The sequence below is a fragment of the Malaclemys terrapin genome, chromosome 15 (genome assembly GCF_027887155.1).
Source record: "Malaclemys terrapin pileata isolate rMalTer1 chromosome 15, rMalTer1.hap1, whole genome shotgun sequence".
NCBI lineage: Eukaryota > Metazoa > Chordata > Testudines > Emydidae > Malaclemys > Malaclemys terrapin.
In genome coordinates, this window is record NC_071519.1 from 2,387,130 (window position 1) to 2,413,468 (window position 26,339).

The 26,339-nt window shown below is 59.6% G+C and overlaps 3 protein-coding genes across 5 annotated transcripts; all 3 read right to left on the reverse strand.

The window, feature by feature from the left end:
* Positions 1-446: 446 nt before the first annotated feature.
* On the reverse strand, positions 447-13,162 carry SENP3 (SUMO specific peptidase 3). Of its 2 annotated transcripts, none has more exons than XM_054005767.1 (11): positions 13,079-13,162; positions 6,317-7,191; positions 5,963-6,208; positions 5,270-5,381; positions 4,954-5,101; positions 4,489-4,536; positions 3,889-3,966; positions 3,501-3,638; positions 2,319-2,402; positions 1,806-1,856; positions 447-1,206 (listed from the first exon to the last, which is right to left on the reverse strand). In XM_054005767.1, the coding sequence occupies exons 2-11, from the start codon at positions 7,176-7,178 to the stop codon at positions 1,096-1,098; spliced, it is 1,878 nt and encodes a 625-aa protein (XP_053861742.1). In that variant the 5' UTR covers positions 7,179-7,191; positions 13,079-13,162; the 3' UTR covers positions 447-1,095. The 2 variants fall into 2 exon arrangements, with proteins under 2 accessions (XP_053861742.1, XP_053861743.1); XM_054005768.1 differs by lacking the exon at positions 13,079-13,162 and adding an exon at positions 11,434-11,653.
* A 5,766-nt stretch (positions 13,163-18,928) lies between these two features.
* Positions 18,929-22,035, reverse strand: LOC128823257 (thialysine N-epsilon-acetyltransferase-like). Of its 2 annotated transcripts, XM_054005454.1 has the most exons (6): positions 21,672-22,032; positions 21,110-21,161; positions 20,825-20,908; positions 20,081-20,182; positions 19,692-19,732; positions 18,929-19,303 (listed from the first exon to the last, which is right to left on the reverse strand). In XM_054005454.1, the coding sequence occupies exons 1-6, from the start codon at positions 21,732-21,734 to the stop codon at positions 19,124-19,126; spliced, it is 522 nt and encodes a 173-aa protein (XP_053861429.1). In that variant the 5' UTR covers positions 21,735-22,032; the 3' UTR covers positions 18,929-19,123. The 2 variants fall into 2 exon arrangements, with proteins under 2 accessions (XP_053861429.1, XP_053861430.1); XM_054005455.1 differs by lacking the exon at positions 20,081-20,182 and having other exon boundaries at positions 21,672-22,035.
* A 279-nt stretch (positions 22,036-22,314) lies between these two features.
* Positions 22,315-25,862, reverse strand: LOC128823258 (thialysine N-epsilon-acetyltransferase-like). The gene is made up of 6 exons (XM_054005456.1): positions 25,754-25,862; positions 25,344-25,395; positions 24,962-25,045; positions 24,557-24,658; positions 23,418-23,458; positions 22,315-23,192 (listed from the first exon to the last, which is right to left on the reverse strand). Exons 1-6 carry the CDS (start codon positions 25,814-25,816, stop codon positions 23,016-23,018), a joined length of 519 nt encoding a protein of 172 aa, XP_053861431.1. The 5' UTR covers positions 25,817-25,862; the 3' UTR covers positions 22,315-23,015.
* Between the last annotated feature and the right edge of the window lie 477 nt (positions 25,863-26,339).

The following is a 26,339-nucleotide window of genomic DNA, read 5'->3' on the forward strand; positions in this document are numbered from 1 at the left end:
CAGGGCAGTCCAAGAATTGGTCGGATCAGCCGTCCCCTTCCACATTATTTTCCCGACAGACGGCGCGGTCATTGAAGTCCCCCATGGCCACCAAGTCCTGCCCTTCGGCTGAGTTTGTTAGTTGTTTAAAACTCCAAAGGAGCTCAGCGCGGCCTTGGCTTGGATTCGCTTTCCTTCTTGATTTCAGGGGAAAGGGGTCCATGCTGTACTCAGCACTGTGGGCACCCTGATCTCGCAGGGGTGGGTGTCTGTGCGGCATCCGACACAATGGGGGACCCCAATCTCGTTCGGGGAGGAGGCGTGTCCCATTCCCCACCCCGGCGCCCCCTAGCGGCCATTCTTCCTCCAACAGCCAACACAGGGAGAAAATCGGCCCCGCTCGGAGGGGGCGACCCAGGGGAAAGGACGCCGCTTCCCCGCATGACCCACATTTCAAACCCAGAAGATTCTCCAAAGAAAGGAAGTTTATTGCCCAGAACAATTTGCCGCCGCATTATATATATATAATATATATATATATATATAAAAAAAAAAAGCTTGTTTCTCATTTCACAGCCCAGTGTATAAACTTGTCCCCCCACCCCACCCCCCAACATACAACTTCACTAACACAAATAATCCCCCCGGGAGAAGAAAAGGTGGGGGGTGGAGATTCCAACCTCATCTCCCCTCCGTCCCCCGCACCCGCTCTGGTTAGAAATGGCTCCTCTCCCCCCCCCCCAAAGCCAGCGTGTCCCCAAAATTCAGGGGTAGGGGGTGTATTTACCATGCCCCACCCACCCCCGCCCCAAAATGTAACAAGGGAAACTGGGTTTAAATATGAAAAAAATAATACAGAACCAGGGGGAGAGGGGGATGCCTCCCCCCACAAGTAAAAAAAGGTCCCCCAAAAGTCTGGTTGGCAGGGGCGGGAGGAGCCGGGATTAGCTGCCTCCCTCACCCCGGTTTGAACAGTTCCAATGCTACAGAGTTAATGCCCCTTCCCGCTGCCCGTCCGTCTGGGGTTCGGGGTGCTCCCCCCCAGGAGCGGGGGGAGGAGGCGGTGTCAGCGTGGCCCCGTCCGGAAGGGAAGAGGTGGGTGTGTGGGCGGGCGACTCACACGCTGAGTTTGCAGTGGCAAAGCTCCTTGTACATCTGTCGCCGCAGCTTCGGCATGTCCTGCTGGGTGAAGCTGAACGCCCGGCCCAGCGCCAGGAACTTGCAGTACTGCGGGGGGAGGAGAGGGGAAGAGAAGCAGAGTTAACCAGGGGCAAAGAGAAAAGCTTTCCCCTCTAGGGGGCGCCGGCTCCCACCCGGCCCCAGGGCAGGGACTGGCTGGCTCAGGGGGGCAGGGAATGGGGCAGGGGCCTGTCCCCTCTAGGGGGCGCCGGCTCCCACCCGGCCCCAGGGCAGGGACTGGCTGGCTCAGGGGGGTGGGGAATGGGGCAGGGGCCTGTCCCCTCTAGGGGGCGCTGGCTCTCACCCGGCCCCAGGACAGAGACTGGCTGGCTCAGGGGGGCAGGGGCCTGTCCCCTCTAAGGGGCGCCGGCTCCCACCCGGGCCCAGTCTTCGGTGAGGGGAGCTTGTCGGGTCTCAGCCCAGTTCCCGGCCCATCACCGGTGGGGTTGGAGCGAGCCACTGCCCGGCAATCCAATGGGGAAGATGCATTGTGGGGGGAAAAATGCTAATGGCACCCCTGCAGCCTCCGCTATGGGTGGGGATGGCGAGTCAGTGAGCACAGGGGGAGCTCAGGGCTATGGCGGGGGAGCACGCAGCGAGGAACCGCTGCAGCCCCCGGCTCCTCCCCAGCCCCAGCCGCCGCTCACCTGCAGGACGAAGGCTCCACAGTCGCTGTCATTATTCTGCCTGGCCACATTCTGGGGAGACGGGAGCGAAGGGTGAACCACATCCAGCAACCCCCCCCACGCGAGAACAGAGCTCTGCCATTGGCTCAGGAACCCAGCCCCCCCCCCCCCCCAACTCACCAGCCCCCACTCCCCTCCCAGCCACAGAAAGAACCCAGGAGTCCTGGCTCCCAGCCCCCCCTGCTCTAACCCACCAGCCCCCCTCCCGTCCCAGAGCCGGGGAGAGAACCCAGGAGTCCTGGCTCCCAGCCCCCCCCGCTCTAACCCACCAGCCCCCACTGCCCTCCCAGAGCCGGGGAGAGAACCCAGGAGTCCTGGCTCCCAGCCCCCCCTGCTCTAACCACCAGCCCCCACTGCCCTCCCAGAGCCGGGGAGAGAACCCAGGAGTCCTGGCTCCCAGCCCCCTCTGCTCTAACCCACCAGCCCCCACACCCCTCCCAGAGCCGAGGAGAGAACCCAGGAGTTCTGACTCACCATTTTAAAGGAGCCCCTCCAGCCATCTCTGAAGTCCGGCCGATCCTTCTTGTCTGCTTCAGCCTGGAGGTACCTACAGATGTGCTGGGGGAGAGGGTGGGGGGGGGGGCAGGAGGAGCACAAAGGGGGTGACTCAAGAGGGGGGGGAAGGGGCCACCTGATGGGACTGCCAGGAGTTCAGGATGCGATGAGAGCTGGCGCCCCCTAGAGGGGACAGGCCCCTGCCCCATTCCCTCCCCCGTGAGCCAGCCAGTCCCCGCCCTGGGGCTGGGTGGGAGCCAGCGCCCCCTAGAGGGGACAGGCCCCTGCCCCATTCCCCGCCCCCCTGAGCCAGCCAGTCCCCGCCCTGGGGCCGGGGGGAGCCAGCGCCCCCTAGAGGGGACAGGCCCCTGCCCCATTCCCCGCCCCCCTGAGCCAGCCAGTCCCCGCCCTGGGGCCGGGTGGGAGCCAGCGCCCCCTAGAGGGGACAGGCCCCTGCCCCATTCCCCACCCCCCTGAGCCAGCCAGTCCCCGCCCTGGGGCCGGGTGGGAGCCGGTGCCCCTAGAGGGGACAGGCCCCTGCCCCATTCCCCGCCCCCCTGAGCCAGCCAGTCCCCGCCCTGGGGCCGGGTGGGAGCCAGCGCCCCCTAGAGGGGACAGGCCCCTGCCCCATTCCCCGCCCCCCTGAGCCAGCCAGTCCCCGCCCTGGGGCCGGGTGGGAGCCAGCGCCCCCTAGAGGGGACAGGTCCCTGCCCCATTCCCCGCCCCCGTGAGCCAGCCAGTCCCTGCCCTGGGGCCGGGTGGGAGCCAGCGCCCCCTAGAGGGAACAGGTCCCTGCCCCATTCCCCACCCCCTGAGCCAGCCAGTCCCTGCCCTGGGGCCGGGTGGGAGCCGGCGCCCCCTAGAGGGGACAGGCCCCTGCCCCCTTCCCCGCCCCCTGAGCCAGCCAGTCCCCGCCCTGGGGCCGGGTGGGAGCCAGCGCCCCCTAGAGGGGACAGGCCCCTGCCCCATTCCCCGCCCCCCTGAGCCAGCCAGTCCCCGCCCTGGGGCCGGGTGGGAGCCAGCGCCCCCTAGAGGGGACAGGCCCCTGCCCCATTCCCCACCCCCCTGAGCCAGCCAGTCCCCGCCCTGGGGCCGGGTGGGAGCCGGTGCCCCTAGAGGGGACAGGCCCCTGCCCCATTCCCCGCCCCCTTGCCCGGTTACCTTGGGGCAGCGGCGGTTGAGTGTTCGCTGCGAGTCGAAGTAGGTGATGCTCTTCTGCTTCACGTCCACGGAGACGAGGGACCAGTGCACCTCCAGGTGGATGGGGATGAGCAGCAGGTCCTTGTTGAAGATGTCCACCTGCGGGGAGCGCCACAGGCACTTAGCCAGCCAGCCACCTCCTCCCCGCCCCACAGCGCCCCCTAGGGCCTCCCCGGGGCCAGCCCCACCTGCCAGGGGAGAGCGCCCCCTAGCGCCGCCCTGGGACCAGCCCCGCCTGCCAGGGGAGAGCGCCCCCTGCTGAACCCCCCGCCCCACAGCGCCCCCTAGCGCCGCCCCGGGGCCAGCCCTGCCTGCCAGCCTGCAGCCCAGCGCCCCCCGACGCACTCACATTTTTGGTCCAGCGTTTCACCCCCTCGTACCCCTTGGTTCGTAGCTTATCGTAGAAAAAACTGTTGAAGAAATGGACCTGGGGAGGGAAGGAGCCTCCATTTAGACACCAAAAGCCCCCCCTGCTCCAACCCACCATCCCCCACTCCCCTCCCAGAGCCGGGGAGAGAACCCAGGAGTCCTGGCTCCCAGCCCCCCCTGCTCTAACCACCAGCCCCCACTCCCCTCCCAGAGCCGGGGAGAGAACCCAGGAGTCCTGGCTCCCAGCCCCCCCCTGCTCTAACCACCAGCCCCCACTCCCCTCCCAGAGCCGGGGAGAGAACCCAGGAGTCCTGGCTCCCAGCCCCCCCTGCTCTAACCCACCAGCCCCCCTCCCCTCCCTGAGCCGGGGGTTCTCTGACTCATATCAAGGCTCTGTTGAAGTGGTGGGGCAGGACTGATTTACAGCAGTGGAGGTTACGGGGTAGGGCTGGGGGGGAGCCAAGGGGTAGCAGGGGCCAAGGCTCCGGAGTGAGGGGTGAGTCCCGATCTTATACGGGTTGCCACCTAGTGGCAGTTCCTTAGAATGACGCCATCACTAAACTAGGGGAATGGGTCTCACCTTGTCTGGCACCGTATCCATGACGAGGTCTCCGTACATGTTCATGACCTGCGCACGCAACAGTGAGAAAGGACAGAGGGTTAGGGACACCACACCCCCTCCGGGACCCTCGCCTGGCGCGGAGATGTGGCCATCTCTGGTGCGGGGCAGCCAGTTACCCAGGGACCCCTCGCCCGGCGCTGAGATGCGGCCACCTCTGGTGCGGGGCGGCTGGTTACCCAGGGACCCATCAGCCAGCGCTGAGATGCGGCCACCTCTGGGGCAGGTTGGTGGGTTACATGGGGACCCCTCGCTCAGCGCTGAGATGCAGCCACCTCTGGGGCGGGGCGGCCACTTACCCGGGGACCCCTCGGCCGGTGCGGAGATTGTACTGGCCCCCAAGCCCCAGGGTGTCTACCAGGGGAGGGCTCCCTGCCCCGCTCCCAGCAGCTCAGCGCCCCCTTGTGGCCTTGCTGAGCGTCCCACCTGGTCGTTGAGCCAGTTGGGGCCGTAGAGCGTCTGCAGGTCATCCATGGTCAGCACGTGGCGCTTGTAATTCACCCGGAAGCCCCTCACCATGGCATTGCCTGGCATGCGCTGGTAGGACTGGATCAGCTGCTGCACTGTGCCCTTCCTGCGGAGGGGGGGAGTGAGGCAGGCCCGAGAATTGAACCCAGGAGTCCTGGCTCCCAGCCCCACCTGCTCTAACCCACCAGCCCCCACTCCCCTCCCAGAACCAGGGAGAAACCAGGAGTCCTGGCTCCCGGCCCTCCCCCACCCTGCTCTAACCCCTCCCGGGTACCTCTGTGGCGTGGAGAACTCTTGCTGGAAAATGTCTTCTAGCTTCTCCACAACCTCGTCCGTGCTGACGGGGATCAGGCTGCCGTAGGCCTGAAGGAACTCATCCAGAATGCCTGGGGGGGAGGGGGGGGGGCGAAAGCAGCAGGATAGAACAGCTGAGGTGACAGTGTCAGGGGCTGAGATGCAGCTAACTCTGGGGCGGGGCGGCTGGTTATACATTGACGCTTTGCTCAGAGACTGCGATTCGTCTTAGCTTGCATACGAAAAGCAATCGTGTTGCCATCACTGATCCTCATCCAAAACCCTCCCCCATGGCACCACGTGGCAGGCTGTCTGCCTGAGTTGGCAGGCAGCCTGAAACCCAGACAAACCAAATGGGATGTTAACCAGGCAGCATCACTAGGTTTCAGAGTTATCTCTGGGTCTTAGCTGAGCAGGGAAGCACTGAGGGTTGCCGAAGGGGAGGAAGCCAGAAAGCGGCACTGCCCAGCCGCATGTGGAGGGCATGGCTGCATCCTGTCCTAATCCCTCCCTTTTGCCCCCCCCCCCCGAGGCTGCTGAATGAAGCCTGACACCTTGTGGCAGGAGGTCAACGCTATACCCATTTTGGCACGACGTCCTCTTGTGCTAGCCCTCCCCTACCTTCTCCCCCCCTTTATATGGGGGGCACCCCCTCCACACCCTAGCGCCTCACTCTGTACGCAGGTGACGTGTTCCTCCCGCAGGGGGCTGTGTTGTGCCGCCTTCTCCCCAGGGGGCGCCTCTTTGTGGGGGGCCCCGGGCCCGTCCTTGGCCTGGAAGAACTCCTCGACCGCGTGGGCCCCGCCGATGCTGCACACGTTGCTGATGACAATGCTGGGGTCCGAGGAGGCGGCGGCAGCCAGGGTGTTGAGGTCGCCGTCCAGGGAGGCGAAGCCGTTGGGCAGGGCGCCCACGGGGCCTGGGCAGGAGAGGAGACACGGGGCTCGTTACGCTGGGCGGGGGCAGAGGATGGGTGTAAGGAGATTCCCTATGGGCCATAGCCCCTTCCCGCCCCCCTCCTGGTTACCTGACTCCCCGTCCAGCGTTGGTGCCTCTCTCCTGCTCCCAGGGGGCGAACGCTCTGCCGGGAGCCGGGCGCCGTCCTCCCCTCCCACCTCCATGGCGCCGTCCACCCGCTGCAGCTGGACGTACTGCGGGTACGGGGTGGAGCCGGGCTCTTCGCCCATCAGTGCCCCCAGCAGGCTGAGCCGGGGGGGCGAGGGGACGAAGGCCCCGCCCAGGTGGTAGTCCAATCGGGGCGAGGGGCGGGGCCGGAAGCGCAAGGGGCAGGGCCCCGGCTTGGCCCCGCCCTGGCAGTCCTCCTCCTCCTCCTCCTCCTCCAGGGGGCAGCCTTTCAGGTCGTCGTCGGGCTGGGAGCCGGGTGAGAGGGAGGAGCGAGTCTGCTTGGCGCTGCCCCGCCGGCGCCCCCGGCCGGCCAGCTTGCCCCACAACTTCCAGGGGAAGGCCAGGGAGGAGCATTTGGAATACAACAGCATGCGGAGAGCCCGCCGGGCCCGCTGGCGCCGCCGCAGCTGGCAGCGCCGCCGGGTGGCCTCCAGGAGCGGTGGCCGCCCCTCGGCCCCGCCGGCGAAGGGCCAGTCCGGGCCTCCGCTCCTGGCCACCTTCTCCCCGGTGGTTTTGCTGCGGGCCCAGCCCGAGACGCGAGGGAAGTCCCAGTCGTCGGCATGGCCTTCCTCCTCGCTCTCGAAGCCTGGGGGTTGCTCTTTGGTGTAGGCCAGCCGACGTCCGCCTTCGAAGCAGCCGCCGTGCTTGGGGGCTGGGGGCTCGGGCTCCTCCCAGTCCCGGGACGCCAGGCGCAGCCTCTCCCGCTTGTGGGGCTCACGGAGCCCGGGACCCCACAGCTTCTTGGCCTGGATGGTTTCCTTCATGGCTCCGATGTGCCTGTGGGGAGCGGGGGGACAAGGGTCAGGGCTGCCCCGGATGCCAGAGAGACCCTCAACTCACAACACCACCCCCTTTCTGTGCCTCAGTTTCCCCCACTCTGCTGGGTACTGAGAGAGGACGGGTAACAATACAGCCCACAATAGGGGAAATCACTGTCAGCGTAACGGGGGACCCTTGATCCCAGCTGGGACCTGGCACAATGGGGGAACCCTGGTCGGGATCTGACCAGACCTTGTTCAACAAGGGGCGTCTGGGCCAACATCCCTATCTTGGTGGCGGGGGGGACGGACGGACACCTCAGTGCCAAGGGGACTCCAATCCCAGTCGGACGGGGCCTGCGTAGCAATCAGCATAAGTCCCCACCCAGTTCGAATTCCTAGGTGCGACCATCATGGACTCTCTTGAATCAGTTTTGGGGCCGGTTTGGTCAAATTTGTTTCGCTCCCGGACAGGGATCCATTGATTCTGGACCAATTTTGGGAGCCTCCCTGCTTCTTCCGTCGGCATTTGTAGCCGCGTCACTCCCGGGATACGAGAGAGACGAGCTGGAGGAGGTCATATACCTATCGGTGAGAGAGACGAGCTCTCGGGTACCCAACAAACATCCTGGTGTACGCTCAAAATCCCGTTTCTTTTCCAGCGGAAATTGGTCCAATAAAATTGTCTCACCCCCCATTTGTCTCTATATTAAATCACAACGTATGTGTGCGCGTCTGACTGAAAGCTCTCTGAATCCTGCGTCCCATTGTGATGCCCACAATTAAGGACGAGGGTGGTGAAGCACTGGAATGGGTTACCTAGGGAGGTGGTGGAATCTCCATCCTTCGAGGTTTTTAAGGCCCGGCTTGACAAAGCCCTGGCTGGGATGATGTAGTTGGGGATTGGTCCTGCTTTGAGCAGGGGGTTGGACTAGATGACCAACTGAGGTCTCTTCCAACCCTAATCATCTTCTTCTATGATCCATCGGAGAGGAGTCACAGAAGAGCCGTAAAAATGATTCAAAAATCCGCCTTCGACTGAGAAACTCAAAGAGCTTGATCGATTTTGCTTGGCAAAGAGAAGGTGAAAGGGTGACTTGATCGCTGTAGGTATCTACCTGGGGGACAAATACTGCATAACGGGCTCTTCCATCTAGCAGAGAAAAGTCTAACACCATCCAATGGCTGGAAGATGACGCTAGAGACAATCAGAGGGGGAAAAAGGCCTACAGTTTGGAAAAGAGACAACAAAGGGGGGATATGAGAGAGGTCTATAAAATCATGACGGGTGTGGAGAAAGTAAATCAGGAAGTGTTATTTATTCTTCCTCATAACACAAGGACTAGGGGTCACCAAAAGCAACTAATAGGCAGCAGGTTTCCAACAAACCAAAGGAAGTATTTCTTCACACAACGCACTGCCAACCTGGGGAACTCCTCACCAGGAAATGCTGTGAAGGCCAAGACTATAACAGGGTTCAAAAAAGAACTAGAGAAGTTCACGGAGGATAGGTCCATCAATGGCTATTAGCCAGGATGGCATCCCTAGCATCTGTTTGCCAGAAGCTTTGAATGGGCGAAAGGGGATGGATCACTTGATGATTCTCTGTTCTGTTCGTGGGGCACGTGGCATTGGTCCCCGTCAGAAGGCAGGACACTGGGCCAGATGGACCTTTTGTATGACCTAGTATGGTCGTTCTTATGAGAATATTTGAACACTGGACCAACTGACCAAGGGTCGTCGTGGATTGTCTGTCACCCACAACGTTTAAATCAAGATCGGAGGCTGGGAATTCAGAGGAGGGGGAGAACCTAACTGGTCTGAAGATAGAGCTTCAGCAGTTTAAGAACGGGATTATCTGACGGGGTTGCCCGATACGGCAGGGGATCTAGTCTCCATGGCGTAAGAGGTCCCTTCCAGTTCTGTTGTGCGTCTGTGCAGTGCTGGAATAGCCAGACCAGATCCGACCACCCTCAGATGCTTCAAACAAAGGCGTAAAAACCCTACAGATGGGGGATAAACTACCCCCTACAAATGTCTCATCTTGATCGCCGATAATTAGAGATTGACTTATATCCTGAAGCATGAGGTAGGTTTAACTGCCCTTCCAAAACTCATTAATATTCATTATCCTAACTCTGGATATTCCATAGAGACGGTCAATCCTCCTTTGAATCTTGTTACATTGTTGGCCTGAAGCAAAGTGTTCCACCGGTTAACCAAGGTTAAACAATATGTGCAAATGAAAAGGTGGCGAATTCAAACCTGATCAAAGGAAATTCATTTCATGGATTGTACCCTTGTTCTTGTCTCAAGACAGATACAACAAAAGTTCCCAATCTGTCTTCTTTATCCCAATATGTTGAGGCATAGCAGAATTTGATTTCTTTTTTATCATTCCGATGGATAATATCGATGTTTATTTTTTAGCCTCTCTCATAAGTTTTAGCCATTTACATTTTCACAGTTATGCAAAATGATGAATTTAAAAAAAAAATTAAAAATGTAACCCATTTCAAATGTTCACAGCTGGGCAATAATTTAATGACAGTAAAAGTTGAGGTCCAAAAAGCTAACGATTTACAACCGTTTAAAACACAAACTGTCAATAGCACATGTCAAAACTAATGTAAGGATATTGGCTTTGTCGAACTTTAGTTGTCAAGCGGTATTTTTCTTCCTTCGCCTAGCCGTAAATTTCAGTGATCACTGATGAAAATATTTTCTCATCGGTTTGTATGTGTACAGTGAAATCAACTTTTACTTAATCGTCCCAAGTCTAATTATTTTATGGACTTTTAGCATCTCCCCTCTTATTTATCTCCTTTTGAAGAAGATTCTTTTTAGAAGATCGCTTGATTACAGACCTGGGGAGAAAATTACGGGGACTAAATTCTTTCAAGTAGCAGAGAAAGGCAGATCAAGATTTTAACGGCTGGAAGTTGAAGCCAGGCAAATACCGAGACGTAGGGCCCTACCAAATTCACAGGTCATTTTCACAGTCATAGGATTTTAAAAATCATCAGTTTCCTGATTTCACCTAGTTAGATCTGAAGTGTCACGGTATTGGAACTGTAGGGGTCCTGACTGAAAAAGGAGTCAAGGGGGGAGGGGGGTTTGCAAGGTTATTGTGTGTGTGTGTGTGGGGGGGGTACAGTACTGCTACCCTTCCTCCCACACTGCTGCTGGCGGCAGCACTGCCTTCAGAGCTGGGCAGCTGGAGAGCGGCGGCTGCTGGCCGGGAGCCCAGTTTTGAAGGCAGTGCCGTTGCCAGCAGCAGCACAGAAGTAAGGATGACATGGTTTGGGGTTGCCACCCATCTGTGCTGCTGCTGGTGGGGTGCTGCCTTCAGAGCTGGGCACCTGGCCCACAGCCACCGCTCTGAAGTATGGATGGCAATACCATGACCCTCCCCTCTAAAATAACCTTGTGATCCCCTGCAACCATTTTTGGGTCAGGAGTGGTGAAGCACTGGAATGGGGTCCCTAGGGAGGTGGTGGAATCTCCATCCTTAGAGGTTTTTCAGGCCCGGCCTGACAAAGCCCTGGCTGGGATGATATAGTCGGTGTTGGTCCTGCTTTGAGCAGGGGGTTGGACTCGATGACCAAGTGAGGTCTCTTCCAACCTACTCTTCTATGATTCTATGACCCCCGATTTGAGAAACCCTGGTCTCCCCTGTGAAATCTATAGAGTATAGGGTAAAAGCACACAAGAGACCAGATTTCACAGGGGGTGACCAGATTTCATGGTCTGTGACGCTTTTTTCATGGCCGTGAATTTGGTAGGGCCCTTACTATGGGGCCAATCTGTAACAGTGAGGGGGAAGTCGCCGTTGGAACAAACTCCCCCATGGTGGATTTTCCATCGATTGAACTCTTCCAAGCCAGAGCAGATGCCTTTCCAGAAGACGGTCCATAGTCCAACACAAGCTAGCGGGTAACATTTAATGGGGATATTCTTAAGTTCCTTCTGGCCTTAAATCTAACAAGCTGAAAGCAAAACTGGCATAAGCCCCTTTCTACCAATGTACTTGTGTCACACTACGCTCCGACTTACTATTACCGGTATAGCTTGTTTCGCTCCAAGAGGGTGTTTTTAATATACTCCCGTTTCTCCAAAACCCTTTTATCCGAACCTCTGCATTACCCAAGGAAGGGATTTGGAGAACACGGAGGTTCAGATCGTAAAGCGGAGACCCCTGGGGCAGGACTGAAGGGGACAGCCCATAGTGCTGATTCAATGTCTCTGCCCTCCTGCTTACCCAAATAAATTCCGGGTCCCGCAGGCGTTTCGGATAATCGGGAGCGTACTGTACCGGTATAAAGTGGGGCTTTGCCAGAAAAGCTGCGTCCAAAGCAGCAGCACTTTGTGGTATTCCTTATGCCGGTAAAGCGTGCCTAGTGTAGACAAGATCTGCTGCTGAAACAGAGGGTCTCCGTTGAGGAAGCTTTCCCCAGGTAGGCACAGCAAAGATGTGACCACCCTGCCATGGAGGAAAGAGGCAATGGGGTGGGGGACACAGAGCCATGGGCACAGGGGAAGATTGGGGAGCCCTGGCATGGGAAAAGGGGGAATGGAGAGAGAATGGGGCACCCTGATATGGGGGTAAGAAGGGAATCAGGGAGCACACAGAACCACTGGCATGGGGGAGATTGAGGGACCCCTGTATGGGGGAAGGGAGCAAAGGGGGGGCACAGAGAGCCGTGGCACCTAGGGACCCAGGCACAGACCGGGATGTCAGGCACTGCACACACCCAGACCAGAGATGGGGGCCCTGACGGGAAATTAAATGCATTTGAGCGAGGGCCGGGAAAGGCTGCGCGGCTCAGGGCACGCCTACGCTGCAAGACTCTGGGTGGGAACAGCAGCAACGATGCAGCAGCTTGGTTTTTAACTCAGGGGTCAAGCCTGGAGTTTCCGGTGTGTGTGTGTGTGTGTGTGTGTGTTAGCGAACCTGAGCCCAAGTTAAGCCCACACCGCAGTGTGGGCCACACCCCTGGGCCCCCGGCCGGATTCAGACACAGCCTGGGGCGGGAGGGGGGGTGGAGAGCAGAGGCCTGAGACCAAACCCGAAAGCCCCCAATCTTGCGGCGACGGGCCAGGCCCCCGATGGCGGCGACGGGATCCCTGGCGATCCGGGGAAGGGGTGGACCCGGGGGGGAGGAAGGGGGGGTGCAACACCTCTTCCTCCCCTTGTCGCAGCACCGGAGGAGGGGGAAGCCCGTCCACCCTGCACACAGAGGGCAACGCACTGGGCGCTATGGGGAGCGCGGGGCGGGCGGCTGCTCTGGGGGCCCCCCAGGGCCTGGGTATATGTGGGGGGAAGGGAGGGGCCAGAGGGGAAAGTGCCTCAGACTCCAGGCAAACCTCCCATGGGGGGGCTGTTGAAGGGGGGGATGAGCTCGGCACCGAGATCCCATCAGCCCCCCCCCCAATCAGGAGACGATGAAGGGAGGAAAGAGGAACTGGGGGGGGCAAAGCCTCTAACCCCCCAGAGCAGGGGGGCCTTGGGGGAGGGGCGGGGCGAAATCCGAAGGGAGCGGACCCAGTTGGGAGCAGGCCACGGGGGCGTGTTAGAGGGGGGGGGAGCGGACCCGGGTGGGAACAGGGCCGGAGGGAAGGGGGCTGGGGGGGGAGCGGACCCGGGTGGGAACAGGGCCGGAGGGAAGGGGGCTGGGGGGGGAGCGGACCCGGGTGGGAACAGGGCCGGAGGGAAGGGGGCTGGGGGGGGAGCGGACCCGGGTGGGAACAGGGCCGGAGGGAAGGGGGCTGGGGGGGGAGCGGACCCGGGTGGGAGCAGGGCCGGAGGGAAGGGGGCTGGGGGGGAGCGGACCCGGGTGGGAACAGGGGGGAGGGGGGAGCGGACCCGGGTGGGAGCAGGCCGGGGGGCGGGGCCGGTCACTCACCCCCCGGAGAGCGGGGCCTCGCTCCGGCTCCCTGCGCCGCCGCCGCCTCCCAGGACCCAGGAGCCGCCGGCGCCGCCCAATGGCGTCATCAACCCGCGCGCCCGAAAAAAAGGGAGGGGCCGCGAGCGTCGCGTCACCCCGCCCCGCCCCCCGACGCAGCCGCGGCGTCACGTCCCCGGCTCTCCGGCGCGTGCCTCCCCGCCCCCTCTTGGGCGGGGCCACGCCTCGCTCCTGGCGCTGTTACGTCACGGCGACGGCGTGCGTCAGGCAGAGGGAGGGGGCGGTGCCTGATCCTCCCCGTGGGAGGGAGGGGCTGGGAGAGGGAGCCTGTGAGGCCGCGGGGCATTGTGGGAGAGGAGGCCACCCCAGGGCATTGTGGGACACAGGTGGTCGCCCTAGGGCGCTGTGGGACAGGCAGCCGCCCCATGTGCCCCAGAGCATTGTGGGACAGGCAGTTGCCCCGGGGCATTATGGGACAGGTGGTCACCCCAGGGCATTGTGGGACACAGGCGGTTGCCCCAGGGCATTGTGGGTTAGGTGGCCACCCCAGGGCATTGTGGGACAGGAGGCCACCCCACAGCATTGTGGGACACAGGCAGTTGCCCCAGGGCATTGTGGGACAGGAGGCCACCCCAGGGCATCGGGGGACACAGGCAGTTGACCCAGGGCATTGTGGGATAGCTGGCCACCCCACAGCATCGTGGGACACAGGCCGTCGCCCCATGTGACCCAGGGCATCGTGGGACAGGAGGTCACCCCAAAGCATTGTGGGACACAGCCGGTTGCCCCAGGGCATTGTGGGTCAGGACACCACCTGACAGGATGGGGGTTGGGGCACAAGACCACCTCCTGTCATGGAGGGCTGGCAGAGCCCTGAACATTTTTCGGGCAAGTCAGTCCCTCCAGTACCTCGAAGCGTCCCCTAACAGCTTAACAGCAACACATGCTGTCACGTGTGGAAGTTGAGAGGGGTGACCCAATGACTCCCTTCTGGGACCTCCCCACACCCTGTACAAAACCCAATGGCCAAGCTGTAGCCAGGCTTGGAGATGAGGGCCACCCTGCCTCCACTTCCCCACCTACTGCAGCGAGGACTTAGCCTTCCACGGCGCTGTACATGATTTGTTGGGGAAAGAAACAACATGGCTGCTGGAAAGGGAAATCACGCCTCACTGATCTATTAGAATTCTTTCAGGGGGTCAACGAACACGTGGACAGCGCATCTAGCGTCCTTGGACTTTCCGAAAGCCTTTGACAAGGTCCCTCATGAAAGGCTCTTAAGCAAAGCAAGCCGTCATGGGATAAGAAGGAAGATTGTCTCATGGATCAAAAACTGGATAAAAGATAGGAAACAACGGGTAGGAATAAACGGTCAGTTTTCAGAATGGAGAGCGGTACCTCAAGGATCGGTATTGGGACTGTGCTGGCTGGAGTATGGAACAGCTTCTGTACGAGGAGGAATTAAAAAGACGGGACTGTTCAGCTTGGAAAAGAGGACTGCTGGGAAGGAGATGATAGAGGTCTCTCAAATCATGAATGGTGCAGAGAAAGTATATTTATTTCCCCTTTCACATAACCCAAGAACCAGGGGGACACCTGCTCAAGTTAATAAGCAGCAGCTTTAAAACCAAACCAAAGGAAGTGCTTGACCCAACCTGGGGAACTCCTTGCCAGGGGATGTTGTGAAGGCCAAAAATATAACATGGTTAGAAAAAGCCGGCTCTGCCCCTGGAGGATAGGTCCATCACTGGCTGTTAGCCAAGATGGTCAGGGGGACAACCCCATGCTCTGGGTGGCCCCGAACCGCTGGGATTGGACAACGGCAACTTTCCATTGACCCAGCCCCTGTTCTGTTCCTTCCCTTGGAAGCACCTGGCACTGGCTCCCATCTATAGACAGGATACTGGGCTCGGTGGACCATTGGTCTGACTCACTATGGCCATTGTGATCTACCAGTCAACCATTTTAGAGCGGTCAACCCCATCCATGGTAGATTCCTTTACAGAGATTAACAAAGGGACTTTCAACCCAGCCTCTTCCCTATAGCTGGACACCCATCTCCACCTTGTTAACAGGACTCTGATCCGCCCACCATCCAGTCCCCTCCCACCACGTGTTGTTATTGGGGGGGGAGGGGGGAGATTCAGCTTTTTGTCCAAATCCGTTTCTTGTCTCCCTTCCGGGTGTGAATTTCCCATAGAGCTTCCACACCAGTTCCCAACCCATTCAAAAGTGAACCCCCCCGAAACAGTCCATTGAAATCAGACATCGGAGCTGGTTTCTCCTCACTCTTTATTGCGCAGAAAGACAGAAATCACGCGCCCAGTTGAGTGGCCACATCTTTTGACCACGAAGACGAAACCCAGGGCGGAGACAGCAACAATGACAGCCGAGGCCACCAGCAAAATCAATGCCAGCACTATCTCAGGTGGGTCTTCACCACCTGCAAGAGGAAGAAGGGGGATAGAACCAGACACGGTGGAGTCTTGGATCCACAGACCCGCGTTACGGCCCATGGCTGTGCCAAGTGGTCTTTCAGGCTCAGAAGGAGCAATTAAGCCCCTTTAAAGTGTGAGAGAGCGATAGAACTTGGGAGAGATGACTGCCCAAGGCAATCTGCTGCTTGGAGTTTGCCTCAGCCTGTAATCAGAGGAAGCCAGGAGAAGGAATTTAATACCTAGCTCTTTTCATCTATAGATCTCCAGGTGCTTTAGAGAAGGTCAATATCATCTCCATTTTACAGATGGGAAAATGGAGGCACATAAAGGGACTTGAAAAATCTGGGTGACCTTTCACATGTCCCCGTTCAGTGCTCTATTCACTAGCCCACACTGCCTTTTGGGCACTCCAGGCCAGAAAGCCAGAGCACCGGTTGCTCTTTCTGCGTTCAGGGAAGCAGAACTTTGTAGATGGTATAAACAAGGGTACACCTGACTCATATCACCCCTGTCTCCTCATAGAGGCAGCCCCGTGAGGCCCAGAATATCTGCTAGCCACTGGGGCCAGTAGCAGATTCACAGCCGAAGGCCCAAAGGAGCCACTATGACTTCAGACAGCCTTGATAACTTAGGCTGCCAAAATTCGCCCACCATGCACTCCAGCCCGATTTAGGAGTGCTAGTTGAAACCTCAGAATTTTGTTTGAGAAATCCCAATATTTATATAGGACTGGAAAGGTCTCCTGGGTCATCCAGTCCAGGCAATGACATCAATTTAACCCCGATCATCAATTTATCAAGATCCATCTGAAGTCTCGTTAGGTTTCCCTCTGCTCTCCTGGTTACTTCTATTAGGAGTTATTCTTTACATCCACTCGGTTTGTTAGAGACCTTCCAACTTAAGTTTATTCATCGATGTTTTCCCCCGCAACACACAACGTCCACAATTTTTGTTCTGGATCCTTGATTTTATAATACCACTGCCCCGCCACACACACAAAATGTTCTGTTCTACTAAGGTAGAAATGGAATGTTTTGACCTTAATTGGAACATCCTTGTGGGGTTGTGTTGGAAGATGCTGTGGGAAATACGTTGCGTCTTAATAAGTCTTGGAGAAATGTTCTGTTGGATGACTAAAGTGAGAGCTTTCATCACAATTGGTCACACTTTCTGATGGCCATTTTGAGGACCCCAAGTGCTGGGAGAATTCACCCTGATTTGGTCCCTAGCGTTGGCCAAGATGGCCACTATTCTTGAGGTCTTGACGCCTGTTAACTAACCCATGCAGAGGTTGTGACTCCTTACCTGAAAGAACTCATAGACTTTAAGGCCAGAAGGGACCATTATGATCATCTGGTCTGACCCCCTGCATGCTGCAGGCCACAAAACCCTTCCCTGGACTCTGCTGTTGAAGTCCCCAATCCTGTGTTTTAGTGACTTCAATCGGCAGAGACCCTCCTGCTAGTGATCCCTGCCCCATGCTGCGGAGGAAGGCGAAAAACCTCCAGAGGCTCAGCCAATCTACCCTGGAGGAAAATTCCTTCCCGACCCCAAATATGGCTATCAGTAAGACCCCGAGCATGTAGGCAAGAGTCTCTAGCCTGGCCCTTGTTGGCCATTATACTATTTACGTACCATTGCTTGGTTTTCCTTGGCTACTATGTTTTACCATTAATCCATTCCCTCCATAAACTTATCTAACAATCTTAAAACCAGGCAGGTCCGTTGCCCCCACCGTTTCCCTCGGAAGGCCGTTCCAATATTTCACCCCTCTGACGGTCAGAAACCTTCGTCTAATTTCAAGCCTGAACTTCCCCACGGCCAGTTTATATCCATTCGTTCTCGTGTCCACATTAGTACTAAGCTGGAATAATTCCTCTCCCTCCCTTGTATTTATCCCTCTGATATATTTAAAGATAGCAATCATATCCCCCCTCAGCCTTCGCTTTGTCAGACTAAACAACCCAAGCTCCTCTAGTCTCTTTTCATACGACAGGTTTTCCATTCCTCTGATCATCCTAGTCGCCCTTCTCTGCACCCGTTCCAGTTTAAGTTCATCTTTTTTAAACATGGGAGACCAGAACTGCACACACTACTCCAAATGAGGTCTCACCAGCGCCTTATACAACGGAAGCAGGACCTCCTTATCCCTACTAGATATACCTCGCCTAATGCATCCCAAGACCGCATTGGCTTTTTTCACCGCCATGTCACATTGTCGACTCATAGTCGACTCATAGTCATCCTGCGGTCTACAAGGACCCCGAGGCGTTATAAAGCTATGACGGACAGGGAACAAGAGAGGGTCCTTGGGAAATGCGGAGAGGCGTGCATGCGCCTCCAGGGTGTGTGGGGAGACAGAGGTCCGCCGCTTGGGATCATAGATTAGGGTTGGAAGAGACCTCAGGAGGTCATCTAGTCCAACCCCCTGCTCAAAGCAGGACCAACCCCAACTAAATCATCCCAGCCAGGGCTCTGTCAAGCTGGGTCTTAAAAACCTCTAAGGATGGAGATTCCACCACCTCCCTAGGGAGCCCATTCCAGGATCACAACTGCAGAGCTGCCCTGGTCTTGCCCAGCTAGATGGTTGGAGGTTTCACCGTTCAGGAGCACTGGGAAGAGATTCCATGGCCTACGATGGTCTGAGATGATTTACAGATTTTTGCATGCACAGTGGAAACTTTCGGCACATGAAGTTTGTACCTGAAACAAACCACTCTTAGGAGCTAGCAGCTTCCCCCTAGAAGCTCAAAACAAAAAAACAAATAAAATAAAATAAATTCAGAAGGCAAATACCCCCGCCTCCAATTTGTCAGCACTTCAGGATTTGGGGTCCTTGACTCACAATCTTTGTACAGAAGAAGGGCCGCTTCTGAGATGAGAAGAGGTCTGGAAAGATTGTCTGCTTGGAATGCCACCACTTCTGAGTCCCCATCTGTGTAGAAAGCGGGGAAAATATATATACAGCAGTTGTGCCAGCGTCTAGACACCTTGCTGCTGTGCTTCTCTATAGGCTCTTCTCTTCTCTATGGGTCCTTCTCCATAGGTTCTTCTCTATACACTCTTCGCCTCTCTATAGGCTCTTCTCTATGGTCTCTTTTTTCTATGGGTCCTTCTCCATAGGTTCTTTTCTATGGGCTCTTCTCTATAGCCTCATCTCTATGGGTTCTTCTCTTCTCTATAGGTTCTTCTCACTATGGGTTCTTCTACCGTGCCCTCACCCCCCTTAGATGTATACAGTTTAAGGTCACAATCTGTGGTCCTGTAGGGGCCACAGGACTTCCCTGGGGTTCCCGCCTGGATGATCCAGGGAGTATCCGAGTTCCTTCCCGCAGGCCATTAAGCAACCAGGCCCCGTATCAGACACGTGATTGTCCTCTCCTGGAGAAAGAGGGGCGTGCATTGCAGGGGCTTGTTTTGGTAAGGTTTTATTTAATAAATACATGGGTAGATTTCTAGATTCCAAGGCCAGGACAGATGATTGTGATCTCCCCAGCCAGGCCTCCTGGAAGGAGGGTCTAGTGGTTAGAAGGGGGGGATGGCTGGGAGCCAGTAGACCTGGCTTCTCTCCCCGGCTCTGGGAGGGGCGTGGGGGTTGGTGGCCACGTCAGTGTCCCAGCTGCCCCTGCGCCAGCTGCTTCAGGGCATCTCCTTCGACGTGGAAGAAGTGCCAGCCCTCCGCGGTCGTGAGGTCCACCGCCCCCTGGCCCTGGTAGAAGTCGATGGCCGTTCGATTCCAGTCCAGCACCACAAACTTCAGCTGGGTGCATCTGTTCTCCACACCGATCTGAAAAGTATCAACAGGGGGTGGCTGGGAGCCAGGACACCTGGGTTCTCTCCCTGGCTCTGGGAGGGGCGTGGGGGCTGGTGGGTTAGAGCAGGGCGGGCTGGGAGCCAGGACTCCTGGGTTCTCTCCCCGGCTCTGGGAGGGGAGTGGGGGCTGGTGGGTTGGGGGGGGGGGGGGCTGGGAGCCAGGACTCCTGGGTTCTCTCCCCAGCTCCGGGAGGGGAGTGGAGGCTGGTGGTTATAGCAGGGGAGGCTGGAAGCCAGGTCAGTGCCTCAGTTTCCACCATGGTATAAGTGGGAACAATGATACCCCCTAGGGGGCTGCCTTGCAATCTGAGACCAAGTAAAGGAAGCGACCAGAAGGGGGAAAGGGCCCAATGTCCTGTTACCTCTGCAATTTTACTCATAAGCTTCTTGCCAATGCCTTTACCTGTGTGGGGAGAGAAATCAGTAATTTAACAGCAGGTCTAGTGGTTAGAGCGAGGGGGCGCTGGGAGCCAGGACTCCTGGGTTCTCTCCCCGGCTCTGGGAGGGCAGTGGGGGCTGGTGGTCAGAGCAGGGGGGACTGGGAGCCAGGACTCCTGAGTTCTCTCCCCAGCTCTGGGAGGGGAGCGGGGGCTGGTGGTCAGAGCAGGTGGGACTTGGAGCCAGGACTCCTGGGTTCTGCTCCACTTTTCTGTGTCCTAGCTCTTCCCCTGGGGTGACTGCCTTACAGGCATCGCAGGGGCTGTCTATGGTGGGGACCCCAAAATAATCCCATTCCCGCCCCATTCCCTACCTCTGAACTCAGGCATGACGTACAGGTCTTCCATGTAGATATTCCTGCCTTTCCAGGTACTGTAGGTGAAGAAATAGAGGCCATACCCTACGACGGTGTGTCCTGGGGCGGGGAAAAAAGTCCAACGACTGCCCCCACCTCATGTCCCCCCAAATTCCTCGTACTCTCCCAGCCCCCCCGAAACCTCTCCCCAGCCTCTGAGAAATCCCTTCTCCACCGAACCCCCAATTCCCCACCTCCCAGACCCCCAAATTCCCTTCCCTGCTCCCAGGCCCCCATTCTCCATCCCCAAAGCTCCCCAGGCACCCCCAATTCTCTCCTCGGCTCTAGGAGGGAAGTGGGGGCTGGTGGGTTAGAGCAGGGGGGGCTGGGAGCCAGGACTCCTGGGTTCTATTCCTGGCTGAGTGGGGGGCCTGGTGGCTGTTTTATGGGGGTCCCCTCCATCTTCCCCCCCAAACTCACCCCCCCATCCTCACTGCTCGACCCCCCGACCTCCACTTCTGACCCACCAGGATACAGAGCTGGGGTCAAGGATGGCCCTGAGGGGCGGGTGGGGGGGAGCTACATGTATCAGGGAAAACTGGGGGTCTGGGTTCCCCCAATCTGCCATGGGGCTGAGCTGGGGTGGGGCTGGGCCAGCTTCAGCCTCTTGGGGTCCCCCAAATTATTCCTGTGCCGGGATTCTGGACCCCACAGGTGTCTGGGGGGGTACCTCCCAGGGCGTTGCGGGGAGGGGGGCATTACCGTCTTGACTCCGATGCTCAGGCGGGACCTCGGCCACCAGACATCTGTAGAAAGGGTCGTTGGCGAAACCGTCTTCCCTGAGCACTGGGGAAGGATATTGGGGGGCGGGGGGAGACATGGGGGGAAGGGCAGGAGAGAACCCCATTGTCACTCACAGGCAGGACCCCCCCTTAGCCCCCCTCCCATATTGGGGCACCATCAAAGCCCCTTCTCCTGCCCTGGAAGAGGGGGTGCGTGCCCAGGTCCCAAGGGGGGAGGGAGGTATCGGAGGGGGGAAGAGCTCACCTTGGTCGCTGATTTGTACCTGGTCCGGGAGCTCCTCAAACTCCGCCAGCTCCTGGGGGGCAGAAAGGGACTCCCCAGGATCAGTCACCCCAAAATCTCCCCTCAATTCCCCTCTCCGTCTCCGTCCCCCAATTCCTCTCCCAGCCTGCCAAACCCTCCCTCCAGCCTCCGAGAAAGCCCTTCTCCACCCAGCCCTCCCGTTTCTCCCCAGCCCCAATTCCCCACCTCCTAGCCCCCCATTTCTACCCAGCCCCCCAAATTCCCTTCTCTGCTCCCAGCCCCACATTCTGCACACCCAAAGCTCCCCAGGTGCCCCCCTTCTATCCCCAGCTCCAGGAGGGGAGTGGGGGCTGGTGGGTTAGAGCAGGGGGGGCTGGGAGCCAGGACTCCTGGGTTCTCTCCCCGGCTCTGGGAGGGGAGTGGGGGCTGGTGGTTAGAGCAGGGGGCGCTGGGAGCCAGGACTCCTGGGTTCTCTCCCCAGCTCCGGGAGGGGAGTGGGGGCTGGTGGGTTAGAGCAGGGGGGTCTGGATACCAGGACTCCTGGGTTCTGCTGCCCCCTTACCTTTATCATCCGCATGACCTCCGCGCAGTCTTCAGCCCTGCAGGGCCGGAGAACACACTCCATTCCCTCTCCTTCGCCGATCGCCTGGGTTCAAAGTCACAGACGGAAGGAGCAGCACCCCGCCTCTCCCTGCGGCTCTCAGAGCTCAGCGGGGAGAGCAGCCGATTGGAGAGAATTTATTGCATTTCCCAGCATGCACTTGGCTCTGCTTTCTATGGGGCACAATTCCCCCACCCCGTGAAAGAGGCCCGACCTCCCGCTTTCAACACGGAAATAGCTAAATGGAACGCAGGAATCCTGGCTCCCAGCCCCCCCGCTCTAACCCACCCGGCCCCACTCCCCTCCCAGAGCCAGGGAGAGAACCCAGGCGTCCTGGCTCCCAGCCCCCCTCCTCTAACCCACCAGCCCCCACTCCTCTCCCAGCGCCGGGGAGAAAACCCAGGAGTCCTGGCTCCCAGCCCCCCCTGCTCTAACCCACCAGCCCCCACTCCCCTCCCAGAGCCAGGGAGAGAACCCAGGCGTCCTGGCTCCCAGTCCCCGACCCTCTATCCCACCAGCCCCCACTCTCCCACTTCCTAAAGCAGCCCTGAAGGGGTGGAAAGATACAACCCCCCCTCTCCCAGGCACAGAGTCATGCACAAGCGAGTTGACACCGTTCTTTATTGGCAAGGGTCCCGAGCCGCGTGGCAGGTTACGCCCTGTGGCGCCCCCAGGGGTCGCTGTCTCTGGGAGGGGAGTGAGGGCTGGCGGTTAGAGCAGGGGTGGCTGGGAGCCAGGACTCCTGGGTTCTCTCCCCGGCTCTGGGAGGGGAGTGGGGGCTGGTGGATCAGAGCGGGTGACTGGGAGCCAGGACTCCTGGGTTCTCTCCGGCTCTGGGAGGGGAGTGGGGGCGGGTGGGTCAGAGCAGGGGGGCTGGGAGCCAGGACTCCTGGGATCTCTCCCCGGCTCTGGGAGGGGAGTGGGGGCTGGTGGTTAGAGCAGAGGGGGCTGGGAGCCAGGACTCCTGGGTTCTTTCCCCGGCTCTGGGAGGGGAGCGGGGGCTGGTGGATCAGAGCGGGTGGCCTGGTAGTCAGGACTCCTGGGTTCTCTCCCCGGCTCTGGGAGGGGAGTGAGGGCTGGTGGATCAGAGCAGGGGGGACTGGGAGCCAGGACTCCTGGGTTCTCTCCCTGGCTCTGGGGGGCGAGTGGGGGCCGGTGGGTCAGAGCAGAGGGGGCTGGGAGCCAGGACTCCTGGGTTCTCTCCTCGGCTCTGGGGGGCGAGTGGGGGCTGGTGGGTCAGAGCAGAGGGGGCTGGGAGCCAGGACTCCTGGGTTCTCTCCCCGGCTGCCTCCTGGCAGCAACATTTCATTGTGTCACCCGCTCCGCCAGCTCCCGCATGGCCCGCCCCTCGATGTGCCAGACGACCCAGTTGTCCCTCGCTGTCACGTCGATTGCCCCCAGTTTCTCATACAGCGCCATGGCCGGCTGGTTCCAGTTGGCCAACACGAACCGGAACTGGCTGCAGCCGTGTGCCAGCGCGAGCTGCGGGAGAGACAGGGGGGCAGAGCTGTTTTACTGACTCACCCATTGGAGTGCGACCAGCAGCGTCCTATCTGCTCCGATGCCAGAAGGCAGGACTTGGCCCCAGAGGATTAACCTGGGGGGTCTGGCCCCATAGACTCTGACATAGCAATAGGCCCATTGACCCCAGATCTGGCCCACACAGTCCAGGGAGGGAGAGAGACTGAATTTCGGAGCTAATCTCACCTTGGCCACTTGGCTGAGTAAACTGGTGCCAATTCCTTTGCCTGCGGAGAAGCACATAAATCAATATGGATCTACCAACTTCACCCTCGCCCGGCGCTGAGATGCAGCCACCTCTGGGGTAGGGCAGCTAGTTACACAGGAACCCCTCGCCCGGCACAGATGATATGTGGGTTCAAACCCTGACCCTGTGGGTCTTGCGTAAAATCGCAGGTGTCTTAATATTGTTTCCATGAAAGGCAGGACAGTCTAACGATATTAATGTAGTGTCTGGGGAGAGCCCCCCCTTCTGAGCCCCCCCACCCTGCTCCCTGCCCCACAGCGCCCCCTAGCGCCGCCCTGGGACCAGCCCCGCCTGCCAGGGGAGAGTGCTCCCTGCCAGGCCCTCCCGCCCCACTCCCTGCTCGACAGCGCCCCCTAGCGCCGCCCTGGGACCAGCCCTGCCTGCCAGGGGAGCGTGCCCCCTGCTGAGCCCCCCGACCCCGCTCCCCACCCCACAGCGTCCCCTAGCACCGCCCTTGGGCCAGCTCCGCCTGCCAGGGGAGAGCGCCCCCTGCTGAGCCCCCCGACCCCACTCCCCGCCCCACAGCGCCCCCTAGCACCGCCCTTGGGCCAGCCCTGCCTGCCAGGGGAGAGCGCCCCCTGCTGAGCCCCCCGACCCCGCTCCCCACCCCACAGCGCCCCCTAGCACCGCCCTTGGGCCAGCCCCGCCTGCCAGGGGAGAGCGCCCCCTGCTGAGCCCCCCGACCCCGCTCCCTGCCCCACAGCGCCCCCTAGCACCGACCTTGGGCCAGCCCCGCCTGCCAGGGGAGAGCACCCCCTGCTGAGCCCCCCGACCCCGCTCCCTGCCCCACAGCGCCCCCTAGCACCGCCCTGGGACCAGCCCTGCCTGCCAGGGGAGCGTGCCCCCTGCTGAGCCCCCCCGACCCCGCTCCCCACCCCACAGCGCCCCCTAGCACCGCCCTTGGGCCAGCCCCGCCTGCCAGGGGAGAGCGCCCCCTGCTGAGCCCCCCGACCCCGCTCCCTGCCCCACAGCGCCCCCTAGCGCCGCCCTCGGGCCAGCCCTGCCTGCCAGGGGAGAGTGCCCCTGCAGCCCCCGCCCCGCTCCCTGCCCCACAGAGCCTCCTAGTGCCACCCCCTACCTCTGAACTCTGGCATGACGTACAGATCCTCCCCAAAAACAATCCGCCCTTTCCAGGTGCAGTAGCTGAAATAATGGAACTGGTACCCGACGACGGTGTGCCCTGGAGAAACCAGCGTTGAAGGCAGAGACAAGGGCACATCTGCCAGCAAAGATTTAGCCCCTTGTATGGCTTGCTATGCGCCCACCTCTGGGGCGGGGCGGCCAGTTACCCAGGGACCCCTCGCCCAGCGCTGAGACGCGCCCACCTCTGGGGTGGAGTCAAACACCTCACTCTGGGCAGAACAGCGCCCCCTGCTGAGCCACCCGCCCTGCTCCGTGGGGGCACGTGAGTCTCCCATCCAAACACTCCCCAGCCCCCTCCCTGCTTAGCCCTCCCCCCCACGCCCAAATTCCCATGTGTCACCGTCTTTGCTCCTCTGGTCAGGGGGAACTTCGGCTACCAGGCAGCCAAACTTGGGGTCCATCCCGAAGCCATCCTCCCTCAGCACTACAGGCAGAGAGAATAAACAGAACCTGGCTGGATCCAGGCGGGGTTGGGAGCCAGGGCTCCTGGGTTCTCTCCCCGGCTCTGGGAGGGTAGTGGGGCTGGTGGGTTAGAGCAGGGAGGGGCTGGGAGCCAGGACTCCTGGGTTCTCTCCCCAGCTCTGGGAGGGGAGTGGGGCTGGTAGGTTAGAGCAGGGGGGGCTGGAATTTGGACAAGGAGTGGGGTGAAGAAACTCCAAGCTGCCCCCCAGCACTGAAATCCAACCCTGAACATTGCTCATGGTACAGCCCCACAAGCTTACCTTCGGGAGTAGTTTTGACCTGATCCAAAGCCTTGTGAAATGTTGCCCCTTCCTGTTAAGAGATGACAGACCCTGTATAACCAGCCGCCCTGCCCCAGAGGTGGCTGCATCTCAGCGCCAGGCGAGGGGTCCCTGTGTCACCAGCTGCCCCGCCCCAGAAGTGGCTGCATCACAACGCCCCTTGTTAACATGCCCACAGCTCTGCTATCCTGGGAATGGGAAACTTTCCAGCTGAATCCAGGACTCCTGGGTTTTATCCTGGCTTGGAGAGGGGAAGGGAGGGGGAACTAGTGATCAGAGGAGCAGGAGGCTGGGAGCCAGGACTTCTGGGTTCTATCTCCACCTGTTGCTACCACCCCTGGGCAGCTCCATTCCCTCAGGGTGCGATTACGCTTCCATCCGCTGCTCACTCGAATCAGTCGCATGACATCCTTGAGGTCCCTCAGAGCCCAGGGTCGGACGACGTAGCTCATGGCTGCTGGCCTCTCTTCTCCTCTCTCTCCCTTCTCGACTTTTGGACTCCTGCCCTTTCGGTCAGATATCCAGGAGGAGGAGGAGGAGTCCTGGCCACCCCGAGAGCCCTCGGTGGCTGCGGTTCCCTATGGAGCCAGGAGGGGGCACCAAGTAGGAGGCAACCCCACCGGTAAAACCGACCAGACGGGATCCCACTGCTAACACCAATCGGAATCCAAGACACATTAGCCACAGCACCTCTCCCTCCGAGCCAGTGGGGCAGGGGTAGCCACGTAAAAGGAGCCAGTTTCCCCAGCTACAGGCACTCCTGGCCCAGAGACCGGTGTGCATCCGTGGGGACAGGGTGTGATGAGAGCACGGAACTGAGCCCTCGGGTCAAAGATGGGCCCAGGAGAAGCTGGGTGCTGTATCCATGGGGGAGGATGGATCCAGTGAGAGAGAGAGGTGTTTGGGGAGGGATGGATAGAGGAGTGTGTGGGAGGATGGATAGAGGGGTGGGTGTATGGATGGACGGATGGATAA